The sequence below is a fragment of the Nelumbo nucifera genome, chromosome 2, assembly GCF_055504915.1.
Source record: "Nelumbo nucifera cultivar China Antique chromosome 2, China Antique-T2T, whole genome shotgun sequence".
Lineage (NCBI taxonomy): Eukaryota > Viridiplantae > Streptophyta > Magnoliopsida > Proteales > Nelumbonaceae > Nelumbo > Nelumbo nucifera.
Window position 1 is genome coordinate 55,615,153 of NC_142650.1, and position 19,059 is coordinate 55,634,211.

The window sequence follows — 19,059 nt, forward strand, 5'->3', positions numbered from 1 at the left end:
AACTTTTACAAAATGATAGTCTAAACTCTTTAGAATTGGACTTGGATCCCTTAAAAGTAGGAATGGCAATAGGGTGTGGTAGGGTTGGGTTTTGCATGCCCTGTCCCCGACCTTAAACTCAACTTCCCTGCCCTGAACCCCACACGGGTTAGAAACCTCAACCCCATCCCCGTCCCTGTTGGGATGGAGATCCCTAAAATCATTCCTAGTTGCTTACTTGCATTTTCATTTTTTTGAAATTTACTTAAAATTATATTATATTATATTATATTATATTATGTAATATTATCTATATATTATGTAACATGATATTATATAGTTGGGGCGGGGTGGACAAATACCATTTCTGCCCTGATTCCCACTCAGTGGTCAAAGAACCCACTCTAACAGGGCGCGGAGCCCCATAAGTAAGTAGTGGCTAGTGGGGGCGGGTTTGGGATGAGATGGATATGCCATGTCCATCCTAGTAGCATTAGCTACTATTACCAATTTCACTTCATGAGAACAATATATTATAATATGACTAGAAGTGGGAGGAATGGTATGACCTCTCTTGTGAAGTGAAAATGATGTAACCTTTGAACAAACACCAAACTATGACCAACGATAACTCTTTCATGAAAAGAGAAAATTTTAATGTAAATGAATCAGATTCTTGGTAGGAATGCAACTTGGGTGGGTTCGAGTTGAGCTTTTGTCATTTGAATGATTCGGCCCAAAGGCCTGAGCCCGATGTAGTGCAAAATGTTAATTCAGGACAATCCAAGTTGTACCTCTAATTCCCCACAACTATCGTAGATTATAAATGGGACTCCAGATGTAATGGGCTGGCATTGATGTGCAATTGAACGATGGATGATGTATTTATTCTTAGTCTTTTCTTAGTGATCTAACACATCGTCTCAATGAAAACCTTTGTTAAAGAAATAAAAGGTTTTCTATCATTTTTTGTGAAACCGGATTTAGTCTTCACAAGGTCATACTCACATCTTTCTCTCAATACTTTTGCAGCTTTGTATTAAGAATATCTTCCCATGAAAAAAAGCATACAAGTACGGAGATATTCCCAATGAACAATCGTAAAATCTATGTACATGGTCTTGTGAGGACTGAATCAGATTTCATTTTTTGCTCCCTCTCCCCTTCTTGTTTTGATGTATTTTAAATTTTGGAAATAAGGAAAACAAAAGAAATAAAACTCTTCTCCTAACATCCATTAAGGCTATGTTTGTTTTGAAGAAAAAAGTAGGGAAAGGAAAGGAAAGAAAACCTTTATAAATCTTGTACAAGTTTCCCTGCATTTCCCTTCCTTTCCTTACTCTTTCCTTCAAACCAAACATGGCTCGCACAGGTCATCGAGTGCAATAGATCTAAACTCCTACTTAGTAGATGTACAAATGAGATTTTATTTATTAAAATGTTTTAACAAATAAGTTTGAGAGAGATGGAATTTTGGTGAAATCCGAATGGCCCATGGACAATTAATGATGAGAAATTTAAGACCCCAACATAAATAATTAGGCTGGGGCTCCCTATCATGTCTCTTATTTCTTATAAGGGATCGTTAATCAATTATATCAACATGTTTTCAATTAGACCTGTTAATGCATCAGACTTGGATTGAGTCTTTTGCTAAAATTTAAATGGTCCTAGTCCAAAGCCCAAACCCAAAACAGTGCAAAATGTTCATCGCCCATAATCGGGCCTGTCAACAGGTCTCTTCAGCTCTTCCCAATTTATTACAATGAACCTCCCCTACCAAGAAGAAGAAGAAGAATGCCTCTATATTGGCTGATGTAATATCATTTTACATAGCTTCTCTCTTTCTATAATTTTGATACAGTATTAGTTTTTTCTATGGGTATTTTAATGCAATATACTATTAACTTGCAAGGTAGGTGGAAAACCGCAATAATCAGCTAATGTACCAATTGAACCACCATGTAGTAATGCCGTATTGGTTTAAACCAATAGTTTCACATGTTTCATTCTTGCATGTTTTAAGAAAGCACACTTTTTCTATTAATTGGGGTGGGCGCCCCACCACACATCCCAATCATGTATTGGAAATGAGATTACTTCTCCGCCCCACAATGCCCACAGCATATCCCCACCATGTATTGGGAACATCTCCCAATGATAACATCACCAGGACTGGTACTATCATCGTGAGATGTTCACAATGCACAGAGGGGATGTGCTGTGGGGTGTTGTGGGGCGGCTCCTGATAGGGCGCCGAGATGTGAATTTATTGGGAACATATCCCCATTACAAATACAACAGGAGATGTTTTCATCTAAGTTGAAATGCGCATATGGGGCGGGCACTTGTAAAGCATGCCAAGTGGAGTGACAATCCAAACTCTTATCCTAATGCTTTCTTCATTCAAGTTTACATCTGCACCCCACAGAATATGTCCCATGGGCGCCCCACAGCACATGGCAACTGTGTTTGTATTAGAAATATATTCTAATGACAAGTTTGGAAGATATTCTCAATACACGCTGAAATGTGCGTGTGAGGTGCAAATGCAAATTCTCTCCATTCATGATGTGCCATGAAAACCCAATTGAGTCTGAAGGGCGGCAGATTAGAGGTCTTTTCTCAGCCCTTCCGACAATTTTCATAAATTTAAACTTAAAAATGATTTAAAATCACAATTCTCTGAAAGCATATCAAATTATGCAACTCGCAGTATCAAACATGATTTTTAATAACTTTAATAAAAATTCGTACAATTAAGAAAAAAGCACAAAAGATCAAATCCCGCTGCCACTAGAGGTTGGGGGGTCAAGGGAAAGGGGATGGGCTACCTCTGTTGTATAGCCCCATGAAAAAAAAGAAAAGAAAAGAAAAAGGACAAAGCAGAAAAGTAGTTTGCTTCTTTTTTTTATTTTTTATTTTTAATTTTTTAATGTGTAACATATGTAGAAATTTCTAGAATTGCCTTAACTACCATACAAAATTGTGGAGACCACATTGGCGTTTTCTTAAAAGTTAAAACGAGCATAAACGAACATGATTTCTATCCATTGACTAACTTTTTAAACTTCATGAGCAACATCATAATACCAAAACGCTTTGTTTTTTATGATTGTATATTTTATTTTTCTTTTCTTTTCTTTTATTATTATTATTATTATTATTATTATTTTGCTTTGGCTTCATGTGCTCATGCTTAGATTCCTCAATGTTTCCGATTACGATTATTGTTTTTAACCAGTTGGTGACTCGGTTACAATTCCAGTTCATTCAAAACCAATGTAGACGCCGAGCCGTTTTTTCATTCAGGTCAGTCGCTGATTTATATGTAATTTTACTTATAATATATATTATTTAATATTTAATTTCTATATTAAAAATTAGGAAAAATTTTCAATTAGTATGGATCATATACTTTGGGTCTAGTATCACTTTAATTCTCGAATTTTAAAATGCAACAATTCAATATCTAAATTTTTATAATGTATTAATCTAGTACTTATGGTTGATAGTCGGTCAGTTATATGTATCACATGATAATATATACAATTTAAAACTTTTAAAATATTAAAAGTAACCTTAAAAAAAACTTTTTATCATCTTCTACCATGAGACTGAAACAATACTTGGTGATAGTGGTGAAATTTTTTACTTATTGCCTGAGAGTTTAAAGAGGGGGACATCGGGGGCTTCATCTTCTAAGGTGACTTTCACCTAAGAAGAGAGAATTACAAGCAACACCCTGTAACTTTTTACGATTTTCTTAAATCTTCCAAATGTTTTCTATCATGGCAGGTGTTTACTTGGAACGTCTGTTGCCTCTCCATAGTGTGGTTGCTGTTGCAACTTGCAAGGCTCACTTAATGCCTGAGCTCAAACTCGAGGAGTTGTCGCGCTCTCTCTCAGGGGTTCGCATCTGCCCCCCACGGATTTGCCCACAAAACCTGAACGCGACGCGTGCGAAATCAATTTGACGCCGTTTCAGGCTCCTCCGTTAATTCCTCTCTTGCTCACACTTCTCCCACTCTTCTCCATTCACTTCGAACTGAAACCCTGAAACCATTACCCTTTCGTAACCCACCCACCGGAAATTAACCCGGTTGAGTTCCGCCGGCTGAGAAGCACCATGTGGTTGAGAACTCTCTCTCTGCACCTGTTTCAACCTCATATCTTGCACGGTGCAGAAGATCAAGGCCGCCCTTCACTACGAAAATCGAGAGACAGTGAGGATATTGAAGGTGCGGGTGCTGGCTGTAACTGTCCTTACTTGCTTGAAGACGACTAATCTAACGTTTGTGTATCCCAATAAATAATTAGCAGCAGCATCCCAAGTGGATTGACTGAAATATATAAAAGCATGAAATCACACTAGTGTGTACATGCAGTTTTAGTCGTCTCATAAACATCAAACATAGATGTAGAGTTACGGATGCGAACCCCTCTCTCAGTCTCAAGGTATCCTTTGTCGTACTTCTCCCGGACTCCAATGTTTTCTGTTTTGAATAATTTGGTTTGTCATTGCCAAGTGATGTCGTAAACATACAACTGAAAACAAATAAACATACAAGGTTGTTGGTAGTTCCCACATGAATTTCTTAGTTCATGAAAATTATGTGCACAACTGGTTTCATTGTTTTTCTTTCCCATTTAATTTCAATAAAGATATAGGAGTTGAATGTTACACAGTTTTGTATATCCTTAGGTTCAATCAGAATGATGTATTTTATGAGTTTATTGTAAATGAATAAAAGTGCATATTTGATTCATGTTCCCTTGGTATATTTTCTGTGTAATACCTTTAAACTGGACACTTAATGAGACTCGTGTTAATTTAGAATGTTCAAAGCCAGTGGGTCGATCTAGGGAGATCTATCCTGACAAGGCTGACACTGTGGTGCCACCAAGTCGGTTGGGGTGGCCTGTCTCAGCTACCAGGGTGAGACCCTAGGCACATACAGTGTAGGATTAATTGAATCTTTGAACTGGATCAGATTTTCAATATTGCCCTGGACCTTGGAGATTGATGGGCAAAACTGGAAAGTTACACTCGACCCCTAGACTCGATTATGATACTGCACTAGGTGTCGGATTGGGCTGTCTTTGATATACCAATCAGTGAGATCCTTAGCGGGGGTCAAAACCTGGGTATGTTGGGACTGTCCGAGAATTCATCTGAGTGAGTGATCATAGTGACGGGATCAGCCCCTTTGTCGGACAAAGGTAATAATCGGGGATGCACTCTCACTGATGGAAACCAAGACTGCCGGCAGCCGATTTCAATCGTTGAGATTTGTTTTGCAAAATATATTTTATATGAGATATAAAAGTATATATACTATGGTTTCTAAAATATTTGCAAGAAGGTTTTAATTCCCAGGATCTATATAAGTAGAGAGTGCAACACTATTCCTTGCAACCGAGGGAGAGGTCATCTCTTGTCGGGTAGTGTATGATCATTATGGGCTGAGAGGTTAAGTGTAAGACCATTGAGGATAATGCCTAATGAGCTAATATTGCATATGCCCACAATCCTTGGTGTTACAAAGTGGCTTGGCCCAGGGACCACTTAGGGTAAGCGTTGGGCCCATAGAGCCCATTTGATGGGTTTCAGGGGATGCACTGTCCATAACAGTGTATTCGGCTAGGCCTTGTAACAAAGGCTGGGCCGAACCCATGTGGCTGATGTGTAGATCAATGCTTGGGTCCCACGCCATACAAGGAAGCCCAACTGGGCAGCATTTATGAAGGTTAAGTGAGCACATAAGCTTAATGGGCCTAAAACCCATTTCGAACTGGGCTATTTATTTAGTTAATTAAAGGGGCGAATTCTTTGATAGAATTAGCAGATAGAATAGGGTCTTGACCCTATCCACTCAGAGAGTCCAGATCTGAATGTGATTCAGATCTAGAAACCTCATAATGAGATTAGGAGAAAGCTAATCTAATCTGCAGATAAGATAAGGGTTTATCCCTATCACCTAAAATGGGTCTTATCCAAATCATATTTGGATAAGCAGCTCCTAATTGGATTAGGAGCTAATCTTTTTAGGTTAACAAAAGAAGGAGGGGGTGGCAGCTTGAAGAGACACACAACATCTGTCTTTCTTTAGTGCTGAAATCACAAGAAGAGAGATCTCTGCACCTTGCGAATACTCTCTTGCCGCCTCCCTGCTCTTGCCGCCCTGTTTGCCAGTTCGATCTCCAGTTGTGGGAGAAGTCAAGATTGGATCTTGACATCAGTTCTTTGAGAAATGATTGAAAGGAAGCTGTGCTCACGTACCATCCTGCTGATTCTTGCGAATGACAGAGTTCTTGGAGAAGAACACTGCTGATTCTACTCCATCCTACACTGCGCCATCTTCAGTGGGAGCAGTTTTTGGATCCTTCCTTGGGTGTGAACACCTCCATTGGGAGATACTACTTCTCCGTATCATGTATAATTCTCTCCTACTCCTTTTGGTTCAGATCTGGTTCAGTTTAAGGTTCAAGAATGATCATTGAAAATATGATTTTCTAAATAGGGAATGTGATTCCCAATTGAAGGGAGAGAAAATTTTTGAAATTCGCCCCTTATTCCACAATCTTTGGGCGTCCATGGGATGGATCTCTCATCCCTTCATTGAAATGGTTGTGTCACTATTTATCTGATTATTGACAAACATGTCTTACACTTTATAGAATTCTTTTTTTATTTAATTTTCATAAAAAAAAAGAGTTAATCTTCGGTGATCCTTGCAACAGTTGGCTATGATCACACAATTTGGTTTTTGGAGGCATAGAGTGGACGGTGCTATCAGACTCTTCAATACCCAGATTCTCAGGTTAATCGTCTCGAAATAATCCCAAATTAGTAATCCATGGTTGTTATTGAAAACCCTCACATTCCCTCAACCGGTGATGAGTTATGACTCGCATACTAATAATGGGTAGTGGGATTCCAATTTGATGGAAAATGGATGTATTCTGGTTTTGAAGACGGGACTGTAAATGAAATTTTAGGGCTCCTGGTTGTCAAAGGGAATATGAAGGCCGTGCAGCTGTTAACACTGTTGTCCTCAACACTGCCCCACATAATCTACATTCTCAAGTAGAGGAAGCCATTGGTGATGATGCCCTTTTTTTGATAGCACCCTGTTGTTTGGATTATTTTCAGGTGGCCGATGATTCAGAGGTTGAAGTGGAGGATTTTTGCTGGATGAGGATTTGGATGTCGAGCTGATTAGGCCGAGCTGGGGGGTAGATTGGGTGTTGAGCTAGGTAGCTCTTCAAAGAAACCTGCAATGAATCAATGTTAGAGGACACAGGGTGTCTAACCTGGCGAGGTCGCTCCAATGCTTAAGTCGGTATTGCGTTGTCTTGGTTGCGAGCTGAAAGCTTGAGTGTAGAGAAAGCTAGTGAGCAAATAATCGCGCGTACCTTTTCGTGTCATTGGGGTTGGTGCCTTTATATAGGCTTTGTTTGGTGTGGGCTTCACGCACCGCATCTGAGATTTTCGGGAGGTCGTCTAACTGGTCCGAGATCCCCGAAAGTAACTGCCACGCACGTTGGCCATCCTCCGGAACACTCGGTACGTGGACCAACTTCCGAGAAACTTGGGAGTGTTGGGATATGCATACCGAAATTGTCAGCAAACACAACTCGCAGGTCGCCTCCTAGACCTCAGTTAGGTCGGCAAGCCCTCGAGGGAGGTCACTCCTCACATCGAGGTCACATCGGCTAGTGACGAGGTGCTACAGGTCGACCCTATACGAGGTGCTCTTGACTGGCCTAAGTTGTGGTCAAGGTTGCCAGGTTGGTGGCGAAGGCATGTTGCTAGGTCGGGGCAAAGAGAAACCATGATCTGGGACTCCAAGTCACTGCTTAGGTGGCGTCTATGTATCATCTAGCTGTACCAAGATGCCATGTGTCACGATATCATTGGAGGGCAAAATCCGCCCTCATCAATTGAGAATGCTACAATTTAAGTAATTTTGCCCCAACTTTACTCTGGAAAAGGCTTTATCATGTCCCCAAGTCTTTAGGGATATGGCTAAAGATAAATTTTTTGAAAGAAAATTAGATGACATCCAAAGGGCATTTGTGTCTTTTCATATGTCACTTAACAACTTGTACTCGATTGGTACATTTTGAAAGTTTGGGTACTGAATTATCACATTTTAAAGTTCAGGGACTAAAGTGGCACTACACCCAAAATACGGGAATTTTTCCCTAAAGATTAAGGCTTGAGGCAGTCAAACATTTTTTTGACAAAAATAGTGGGTCAAGGCACCTTGATCCCTTGCAAAAACAGTACAAAAAAAAAAAAAAAAAATCACCCCAATCCAACAATCAAGTGTAAAATTATGGCCTCATGAAGTTTTTTTATAATTTGCATTATATGACTTGTAATTCATTAATTGGATCAAATGGGTCAATAGTTCAACCACCTAGACCATAAGTTTCAGACCAAATCAACGGTTTTGAACTAAATATTGAACCAGAAATGGTATTGGTAACGGTTTGAATGGTTCATTTACCTAGGTCAACGTCGGATCGAAAACTTTGTGTTAACCTCTGAAATGCCATACTAGATAAAAACCATGTCCATTTGATTGTTGGTCAATGACCCATTAACCTGAATGGTTTGACCATTGAATCGTTGGCCTAATGAGCCAGAGGAAAAAGTGGTTCAACCTCTGGGCCGGAGGTTTAAAAAATTGTCAATAACCTAAGGGATTACTTTTAAAAATTAAAATATTCACACATGTAGTGCATATGTATCTGGCAGTATTATTTAATTAAAATAACAAAAAAAATATTTTTTAATTAAAATAACAAAAAAATATTTTTTAATTAAAATAACAGCTACTTGAGAGTTGAGAAGCTTCTACTATACTTAATACTTATTTTATTTTACAAGGTGGGCCCAGGGTTCAGGAACAAAGTGGAATGAACGCTGTCCCTGCCACACTTTCCCCGACCAAACAAAACAACGTTGGCTCCACCTAACTGTTAGAGCATATTAAGAAACCGTTGGATTGGAATACTTTCCTTTTACATAACTTCGAGTTCTAGAGCTGCAGAATAGAAGATTCCAATCTGATGCTTTTGTTTCGCAGGAGTGTAGATTCTGATTCCATTTCCTCGCTACAGGATGGAAACAAAAAGAAAAGAAGGATGAGAGAAAGAAAAAACAAACAACGTAAAACAGGAAAAAACGGGTCAAAAGATTCCTTAAAAAAGCACAAACACTCATTACAGTCTCACTCTACTCTCTCTCTCAGAATTAATTAGCGTGGAGGACCCAGAAAGTGACACTCAGCTCACCTCCTACTCATCAGATCCAGCGTCCAGGTATCCTCTTTCGCTCTCTCTGTTTTTATATTAGAGTGCGCTTCTGCATTTGTCTTCTCTCTTTTTTTTTTTTTTTCAGCTTTAGAGAAGAAAAGCTTTTCAGTAACATTGAAGCTGCATTTGAACGTAAGCTTTTCTTTCTTTTTATTGGATATTTGTTTTGTATGGTTTTAGGGTTTTTGGTTTATTTTTGAGAGAAATGAATTGGGTATTGTTAAATATGTTCTTCATATCAGAAATGCGGATGAAAGTGTTCTGCATTAGGTGAGTTAAGGCATTAAGGGGTTCCAATGGTTTCATACTTTTGTGGGTCGTCTGGGTTTAAGGGTTTTCCCACTGGAATGGAGCTGGTTCCAGAGTAAACGATACGAGCTGCATAAAGGGACGAGATAGTTTAATTGTTATATTGATTGATGTTTTAATTCCTTTTTATTCTGTTGCTGCAGGTTCATATGGTTGTTCTACTAGCTTGTAGTCTCCAAAGCCGGAAAGTTTGGAAGTGAAGAGCTAAATTAGCTTTGCTATAGAGTTCTTTAGTCTGGATGGTGGGGAAGGATTTAATCTATGTTGGGTTGCATTAGTCTTGTAGTACAACGCTAGTTATTATTCTTTTTTTTTTCCTGGGAAATTTCTGTGTTTGGGTCATTAGGATTCTGGGATGAGAATGGACGAAATTCAGTCACAATCTGATCACTACAGGTCTTCCTCTTCGTCTGCTAGTAGTCCTACAAGTAGGGTGCCCTCAAGCAACTTTTTCTACTTGCGGAAACCTGGATCTATAAGACAACCCATTTCATTTGAGGATTCGCCTGAGTGGGATGACACAGAAGTTGATTTAAGAGTGGAAGAAGGAGGTGACTCAATCAACGCTGCAACGACGGCATCCCCCTTTCTCTCAAAGCTTAATAGTGGTTCACTGCCATCCCCCCCACTGCCTGATGGATCAGTTGTTGCAAGAAAGATTGCGGGAGCTTCAGTTGTTTGGAAGGACTTGACAGTCACAATCAAGGGAAAGAGGAAATATTCTGATAAGGTCGTGAAGAGCTCAAGTGGTTATGCTTTGCCAGGAACACTTACAGTGATCATGGGGCCAGCCAAATCTGGGAAGTCCACAATGCTAGGGGCAATTGCAGGTTATTTTCATTTGACTATACTATATTTACTCAAGTATTTCAATCTTTGATTTTGATGTTTTTTTTAAAGCTTTAAAACTGAAATGTTGTTTGTCTCATTATCGTTTTAGGTAGATTGCATGAGCCAGCTAAAGTATATGGTGAAGTGTTTGTAAATGGGGCAAAATCCTGCTTGCCGTATGGATCCTATGTAAGTTATTTGTTTTTTGACCAGTAGTCTTATGTAAATTCTTGCTTTCAATCATGTTATCTGTGGTTGATTTTGTCCACATTTTCTTTGTGGTTCTTCCTTCACTCTATGAACTTTGTTGCCCTCTTTATCTGTGTATCAATATGGTTCTTAGAAATGAATCCGGTGTGTTTACAGATGCACACCCTCCCCCCCCCCCCCAATCTTTGACACTTTCCGCACAAAGTGGCTGTTCTCAGACTTGAACCCATATTTTCGCTCTTATCAGCCTGAGATTTTTCCATTGCATGAAAAGATTTTGATACGTAATTGATAATAAGCAAAAATATGGTGTAATGCCATGAAGGGAATTAGTAATGCATTTCTTATCTAGTTTTAGTAGTTTCATTGTTTGGACACAGTCAAAAAACCTTTTCTAGGAGGCATCATGGATGATGGAACTACACTGTTAAGTTACTGAGGTTTGGTAGGTCAAGGTATCTTCTTGTTCTTGCCTTGCTCCAAGTCTGAAAGCTAGCCCACCCTTTGGATTAGAATGGCTTAATTGTGGAGGGTGACTGTCAAGTAGTAATATGCTGGATCATAGATAATGTGAAAGGCCCATGGTCCCCTAAATTCCTGATTAGTGAGGCAAAACATTTATGCACCAATATGAACTTCTTGTTCAGCTGGGTACCTGGATCTGCAAATGATATTGACCATATGGCAGATTCTCTAGCTAGGAATGCAGCCAATGGAGATGAGCTGGTATGGAGGCACCTTGATCAGGGACTAATGTTTACCTCTAGGATGGACCAATTATCCGTTTCGTATCAGCCTTGGCCTGTTCTGATCTCCTCCACTTCAAGTTTTCTGGAATTCTGAGGCTTTACCACTTATTACTCTTAATAAATGCCGTTCACTGTTGTTTATCAGGGGATTTAAGGGGGAAATGAAAGAAGCTATTTTTAAAATGAATAGTGATAGGCTACCAGGGCCTGTCGTTTACATGATGCTTTCTTTTAAGAGTTTTGAGATTTAAGACCTCCTGACAACCTTTTTGGAATTCCACAAGAGAGAGAAAAGTTTGGTTTCTGTGTGTAAATGGTAATCTATAATTGAATTATCATCAAGAAATTATGAGGAATAGTACATGTGTTGCATGCGTACAAGAAGTGTTATACAATGGGACCTACATTAAGATCCCAAGGTACAAATAAAACAGTATCTATAATTTGTGCAACAAGTTTCAGAAATAAAATAAGGAGGCATTTCCTTGAAATCCTTCCATATAGGTAGTTGTGAAACCATGATGCCAATTGCCTTCAACTCCTTGTGAATGTAGCCATGAACTAATCATGCCCAAGGTCAAAGTATTGATACGATATGCCCCGTATTGGGCATATTGTATCATATCTTTGGATTTCCAATACACCTATTTAAAGGTGTTTTCGGGAAACCAATGTTTTTATATTAAACAATATTAAAGTATATATTAAACTGAAAATTTGAAAATAAAACTAAAAAAAGTGCGGGGTAAAAAGAATTGATACACCCCTACTGGCATATTGGGGTGTGTCAATACTTTAAACCGTGATCATGCCTATGACCTTCCTTGGGGGATAACTTCCTTTGGCGATGCTAAACTTTGGAGTATCTTAGTATTAATTTCTCTGCAAGCTAACTTTCGCCCCTCTTGCTAAGTTGTTTCATGTGTCACAAGGGAGAGTCTTATTGATTTATCTGGTTATTGCTAAGAAGTTCTTCAACTTCTTTGTTAACTCAAAGATAGGCTCTTTGTTGTGGTACTTCTCATGTAGGGAGTAGTGAACCTAAATTTTGATTGGTATTCTATTAAAATCCTTAGTCCTTAAGTATAAGGAGAGCTTTTAGGGACTGTAGAGGTAAGATTATTATGGGTTTTGGGTCGAATTGGAGCAGGAAATGTGGTAAGGTAGAAACTAGAAGCTCTTCTCTGGGTCCTTATATTCAAGGTTTAGAATGATGATTTTGGTGGAAATGTCAATCACTTAACAACAAAAATTATGTCAAAAATATCAGAGGTTTCATGTAGATTTATTGTGATTTTTTTTGTAACATTGTAAATATTAATATGAAAATATTTTTTTTAAAGATAAATTATATGCTATTTTTTGAAATTATAAAAAGACATACTCTATTAAATTATTGTATCATTATAAAGTGATAAAAGTGATGTTTGAAATGATTGTACCATTTCAAGGTGGTTTCTTCCTCCACCAATAACAATTTTAAGTGTTTGAAACGTTATTGTATCATCATAGATTATACTCTAGTACCATTTGTTGATATTTTAGTTATAAATATTTTTTGATCAATTATTTTAATTATAAATATTATTTACATATGAATATGCTTCTTATGCTACTATAGTGTTTATCTTTTTAAAAGAGTTTAAGATACTAAAAATTGACTACTTTAATTAAACCATGCATAATTTAAAATATATTTCATAAAGGAAAATAAGGAAAGAGTTATCTATGATAAATTGATGATGAACTTGAGAAAAGAATGAATTTAAATAGAAAAGGATCACATTAAAACATGTTATTTGGATGATATCCATGTATATGTGAATTGAAAATCTTATATTGATCTAATTAACAAAACAATTTTTGAGGTTTTATTTTCTTGAATAGGGTATACGGGTCACTAAGTTTATGCTGACTACATTTTGTATGGCATCTCACTGTCTGATTAATGGAATTGATACTTTACCTTAACCCTGCATGCATGATCTAGTGTTTCAACTCTCCCTTAAAGGACTAATGTCCATCTCTTTTTGCCCTGTCAAATCGTAGGGATGAGCCTATCTCCTCGTTCTTGGTTCAGTCCAACTCAAGGTCTGGTCTTGAGTGGGATCTGGGCTTTAGAAGAGGTCTCCGCAAGCCTGAAATATTTGATGTTTTGTCTTTTCTCCAAAGCTTTGAGAGAGTGGTTGTAAGTTATGCAAGGAGAGATAATTGGATACTCATAAAAAAGAAGAAGTGATAGTTGGGTTTGGACTCTTTCTTCCTCATGTTCTTTCTCTTGTGCGTCCTTTAATTCCTTAACTTAACCGGGTGATAGCCTTGGAGTTCCTTTTCTTGTTAAAGAGGTGTGGAGTGAACCTATTCGACCTAGGGTAGGAGCTTTTTACTGGGAATTGTTTATGGAAAGAATTAACACTTGTGACTTATTCCAGAGAAAGAGACCAATTGGTCCATATCCCCGCACTGGTGTTTTCTCTACAAAGCCAAGGATGAGTCCTGCTATCACTTATTAATCTCCTGCCCCTTCTCTTTTTCAATTTGGAAATGATTTCGCTCTTTATTTGGGTGTAGGTGGAACCCCCACCAAATGTACAAAACTTGTTTGCTTATAACTTTGTTAGTTGGAAGAAGAGGGAGAGGATTCTTTGAAGGTGTACAAGGGCAGCTGTTTGTTGGACAATTTGGGAAAAAATGAACCAAAGAAACTTCTCAGGGGTTGAAGGAAACAAGAATGCATTAATTGAAATCATTACAATTAGAGTGGTGCATTGGGTGAAGTCCTTGAAACTCTTTGAGGACTTTCATGCTGGTGACTTGACGAGGAAGTGATTTGAAATTACTAGCTCGTCTTCTTGTAAGGCTGTAACTAGGCTTGTTTGGTTTCCACCTAGTTTGGTTTCATAAAATTAAACTTTGATGTCAGTAGTGAAGGAAATCGAGGTCCTTCAGGTATTGGAGGAGTATTCAAGAATGAGGAGTTAAGGGTTATTGTGCTATTTTCAGGTCCTATTGGTATAGGCAACTTATTGAGGACTAAAATATTTGCTGCTTTGGAAGGAGTACAAAAAGCTAAGGAACTGAATATTAGTAAGTTGATGATTGAAAATTGGTTGCTAAAGGAGGAGGATACTGGCTGGTGGGGGTTACATCTATGAGAGAAGGAAACTTAGTAGGCTGTTACAAGACTTGGAGGTCTGTATACAATGGGTGAAAAGGAATGCTAACTCCTTTGCTAATACTTCGGCCAAACAAAGGGTGGGAATAAATCAACTGTTTTGAGCTTTATTGTAGTCTTTTTTCTCTTTTGGAAGAGCTAAGAGAGTTTATCTCTCCTTGTTGTATTCCTATTGTTTATTTGAAAACCTGCAAAAGAGGAGACCAAAATGGTGCTTATCCCCTAATTGGTGTGTTCTTTGTAAATCTCAGAATGAAGACAGTCACCACTTACTGATCTCTTGCTCCTTTGTTACAGCTTTATGGAATTGGAGTTTTATGTTGTTTGAGTGTAGGTAGAACCTGCCATTTGATACTAGCTTGCTGTTTAATCCGTCTATCTTTTAATGGCATACAAAGAGAGGGAGAATTACGTGGAAGTGCATAAGAGCAGCTTTGTTGTGGACAGTTTGGGAAGAAAGGAACGGATTTTTTTTGTGAAAAAGAAAGGAGCTTCTCGGAAGTTAAAGAATGTATTCTGACAAGGGCAATTCAGTGGCTGAAAACTCTAAAGCTCTTTGATGCATACTCTTTTGATGACATATGGAGAAACTGGTTAGCAGTGGCTAATACTTCTACCAGGAAGGACAAACATGTGGTTGAATGGATGCCACCAGGGGAGGGGTTTATTAAGCTGAACTTTGATGGAAGTAGCCGAGGAAGGACAGACATGTGGTTGAATGGATGCCACCAGGGAAGGAGTTTATTAAGCTAAACTTTGAGGGAAGTAGCTGAGGAAATCCAAGACCTTCAGACATAGGAGGAGTGCTGAGAAACAAAGACAGTAGCATTATATCTTTGTACTCAGGTCCTGTGGGTGTGGGAGACTCTTTAAGGGCCGAATTACTTGATGCTGTACAAGGAATCCAGCTAGGCATAGAGCATCTGATTATTGAAGGGGATTCCCAGGTGATAGTGGGTTTTCTGAAGGATCTGGACACTGTGATATGGGGTTTTAGAGATCTTCTCAAAAAGGTTCAATGGCTAACAAGGAATATGACAATCCGAGTTCAGTGGGTAGGTAGATCAGCAAACTCAATGGCTGATTCAGTTGCAAAACAGGGGGTTCTTCGGGCTACTTTATTTTGGGCTTCTATGTAATTTCTTTTGTACTTATAATTCTATAACTAGTTTTAAAGGAAAGGTCGCATCGTGCCTTTCCATGGGTTGCATGTAACTCTTATTTGCTGGTTTAATAAAATCTTGCTCATATATAAAAAAAAACTCCCGTTTTAATGAATTCATTTCAGTTATTGATAAAAAATAAAAAAACAGAATTTATACTTTACCTTTTTGCTCAATAAAAAGAAAGTCATTTGAGTTTAGCCACTTCAGCTGTTATCAAATGGCTCCTTAGATGGATCCCAATGAATTGTGATATTTAGCTGATGCTTTGGGTAGGACTGGGCTGGAGAGAGAAGAATTGCTAATTGTGTAGTGACAGCTATATTCTATTGCAAAGCTCTCTCGTTTTGTTTTGTATTTTTTTTTTTTTTTTCATTTGTTCTTTGCCCTCCTTTTTTCCTATACTATAAGGTTTATTATTATCTTTTGCTTAATAAAATTCTATCATTATCCCTTAATCATACTACACAAATTCCCCAATCAGCTACTTTGGAGCCTTCTACATCTTTTAGCAAAGAGTTAATTCTTAGTTCCAACATAAATTCAGTCTTAGTCAAGATTTTGTATTTTGACCTAGTAACTACTTCTAAAAATTTGTATATGGCTTAGAATAGGAATAAAATACTATATCTTAGCATAATTTAAAAGTTGAAACTTTGCTTTTCATTTTCGTCAAGTTGCACCAGACTCCTCTTAGGTCTTGGTGCCATTATGGCTCATCATTGTAACTACTATGGTAACTTATATATCTGTTTTCCACTTAGAATCAAAGAAGAAAAGAGAAGAGGAGGAGAAGGAAGTTGCTCCTTTGAACTAACATAAGGAGTGCACGCTTCATCCCTTTCGAGCTTTTCCTATGTAAAATGCTTGCCCACCTCGATATGCTTTGTCCTATCCTGGAGGACAGGATTAGTTTCAATGTTTATGGTTGCTTGTTGTCATAGTAGAGGGAGATAGGATTGCCAACATGAAACCCCATCTCCCCTAATAGATTTTTTATCCAAAGCACCTCAGCAACCCCATGTTCCATGGCCCTATATTTAGTTTCAAAACTTGACCTTGCAACTACACTTTGCTTTTTGCTCCTCCATGTCAGTAGGTTTCTGCCTATGAAAGTACAATACTCACTGGTGGATTTCCTTTCATCCATAGCACCTGCCTAGTCTGCATCTGCATACACCTCCACTTTCATGTGGTTGTGCTTCTTGAGTCAATGATCCATTGGAAAATCAGAGGCAAGAGTGGATACATGGAAAGCAGAGGTTGCATCTGTTGTTGTAGATACAAATGAGGTGGAGGGAGTACCAGTCGTACTATCCATCTGACACAATGCCCTACCATAGGATTCTAGGTGATTGCAAAGTGAGCTAATGAGATCTTCTTTAGGGTCAAACTGATCTGATGCTCTTGGGTGTTCCTAGCAGTCACACTGCTAGTCTGAGAATCACTTGCTATCACATTTGCTGCACTGTACTTCTTCTGTCCTTGCCCCTTATTTGATTCTTGGTTCTTAGTTGCCCACTTAGGCTTCCCAACAAGATTGTAGCACGTCTCATGTGTGTGTCTATGGCGGTGGCCAATGATCTGAAAATCATAATCGCATCGTAAATCGTAGAGAAAATTGAATCAAATGGAATCATGAATTATAACTCGTAGGGTTATTTCTATTTTTTACAAACTTTGTTCTACCCTATTTTTAAGTCATATCTACCATATCTATACCTAAACCAATAAAAAATTTCCACTTATACAATACTAGTGTAAGGGCATGTGCCATGCATGTGTGCAAGTAAAGGGTAAAAGATATAAATTGACATTATGCACTCAAATTTAACTTTTATGACTTGCACCAAAGCCAAGGCAAGTATCTGCCTTGTAATAGTATAGATCAGTGTTTTAAAAACCGACTCGGAGGCCAAACTGTTTTTGACTCCAGGTCGCGGGTCAACAGTTGGACCGTCCGGGTCGAACAGGTCAGGTCGTGCCACATCAGCGTCTATATATTTTAAGTATATATATTTATATACATATATATATGTGTATATATTTGTACAAATACATATGTGTGTGTGTGTATATATATATAAAGAAAGAACTATTATGTTGCTGGAGGCTGCCTGGTCTGAAGAAGAAAGGGAAGCTGATCTGGAAAACCATTCCTGCGGCTGTTTTAGTGTTTATATGGTCTGAAAGAATTAACCAAATTTTCTGTAACAAAGTAAAAAGTTCAGATGAATTAGTCCATTTTGCTTTGTGAGCAAACTGATCTCATGGTTATCTGTAGTCCCTGAGTTCAAGCATCAGAATGCGTTCCAGATGCTTTACTCTCAGTCTGTGGAATTTGTTTCTTTCCTGGTGAGGACCGTGAGGTTCACCGGGAAGAAAGTTTTTAGAAGGGGGCCAAAAGATTGGGCTGGGCGCCCTGTTTATTATTTATAATGGGGGACAGGTTAAAACAATACAAGAAGATAAAATTACAGAGGTGCCCCTGGCGGCATAGCCTAATATAAAAGCTAATAATAACAGCACCCCGGCAACATATTCCAACAAGGATAAAACAAATAATAACAATAATAATAGCAATAGTATTATATTATCATAATAATCCATGGTATTGGCTGTATGTGGCACTGGATTGTAATCTCTTCTGTAGTTCTGTTCATAATACAATTATACAATATATTACTTTTTCAAGAAAAAATACCATTACATTAATTATCTTTTTAATTATTAATTAGTTCATGTTTTTTAATAAAAGGAGGATTGTTACAGGGGCAGAGGTGTTCACATGGAATCTCTTTTCGATTTGTAGGGTTATGTGGAGAGGGAAACCACACTGATTGGATCTCTAACTGTCCGTGAGATGTTATACTACTCAGCGCTTCTCCAACTTCCTGGATGCTTCTCCCAGAAAAAGAGTGTCGTAGAGGATGCAATTATTGCTATGTCTTTGGGTGATTATGCAAATAAACTGATTGGTGGCCACTGCTATATGAAGGGCCTCCCTAGTGGTGAGAGAAGGCGTGTCAGCATTGCCAGGGAGCTTGTGATGAGACCACAGATCTTATTTATAGATGAACCTCTTTATCATCTTGACAGGTTTCATCAACTTTCTTACCCATGTAAATGTTTGTTTAGTTGGACTCTATCAAGGAAATTGAAGGATCCTCTGGTAGATGATAGTTTGTGAAGGGTAGGACCTATAATTTGATCTAAATGTAGGTTACCATTGGCAATCTAATGTAATTTGTCACCTCTTTTTTATTTATGTATTTTTCTTTTCATTTCCACGGAATCTTCCTCGTATTTTCCA

The 19,059-nt window shown here is 38.2% G+C and overlaps 1 protein-coding gene and 1 long non-coding RNA gene across 5 annotated transcripts in view; one reads left to right on the plus strand and one right to left on the minus strand.

Moving 5' to 3' along the window:
• Window positions 1–9,197: 9,197 nt before the first annotated feature.
• Window positions 9,198–19,059, plus strand: part of LOC104586336 (ABC transporter G family member 3-like) — a 44,839-nt gene continuing 34,977 nt past the window's right edge. The window contains exons 1-5 of one of the 4 annotated variants that reach the window (XM_010243526.3): window positions 9,244–9,315; window positions 9,395–9,441; window positions 9,762–10,448; window positions 10,559–10,638; window positions 18,559–18,845. In XM_010243526.3, coding sequence (XP_010241828.1) covers window positions 9,974–10,448; window positions 10,559–10,638; window positions 18,559–18,845 — 842 coding nt within the window. In that variant the 5' untranslated portion in view covers window positions 9,244–9,315; window positions 9,395–9,441; window positions 9,762–9,973. Of the gene's footprint in view, window positions 9,580–9,761; window positions 10,449–10,558; window positions 10,639–18,558; window positions 18,846–19,059 lie in introns of all 4 variants that reach the window. The other 3 variants (XM_010243528.3, XM_088898317.1, XM_010243527.3) reach the window with 3 other exon arrangements.
• LOC109113911 (uncharacterized) overlaps window positions 16,378–19,059 on the minus strand; it is a 38,460-nt gene continuing 35,778 nt past the window's right edge. The window contains exon 2 of the long non-coding RNA XR_002022049.2: window positions 16,378–17,330. This is a non-coding gene — a long non-coding RNA (uncharacterized LOC109113911). The remainder of the gene's footprint in view (window positions 17,331–19,059) is intronic.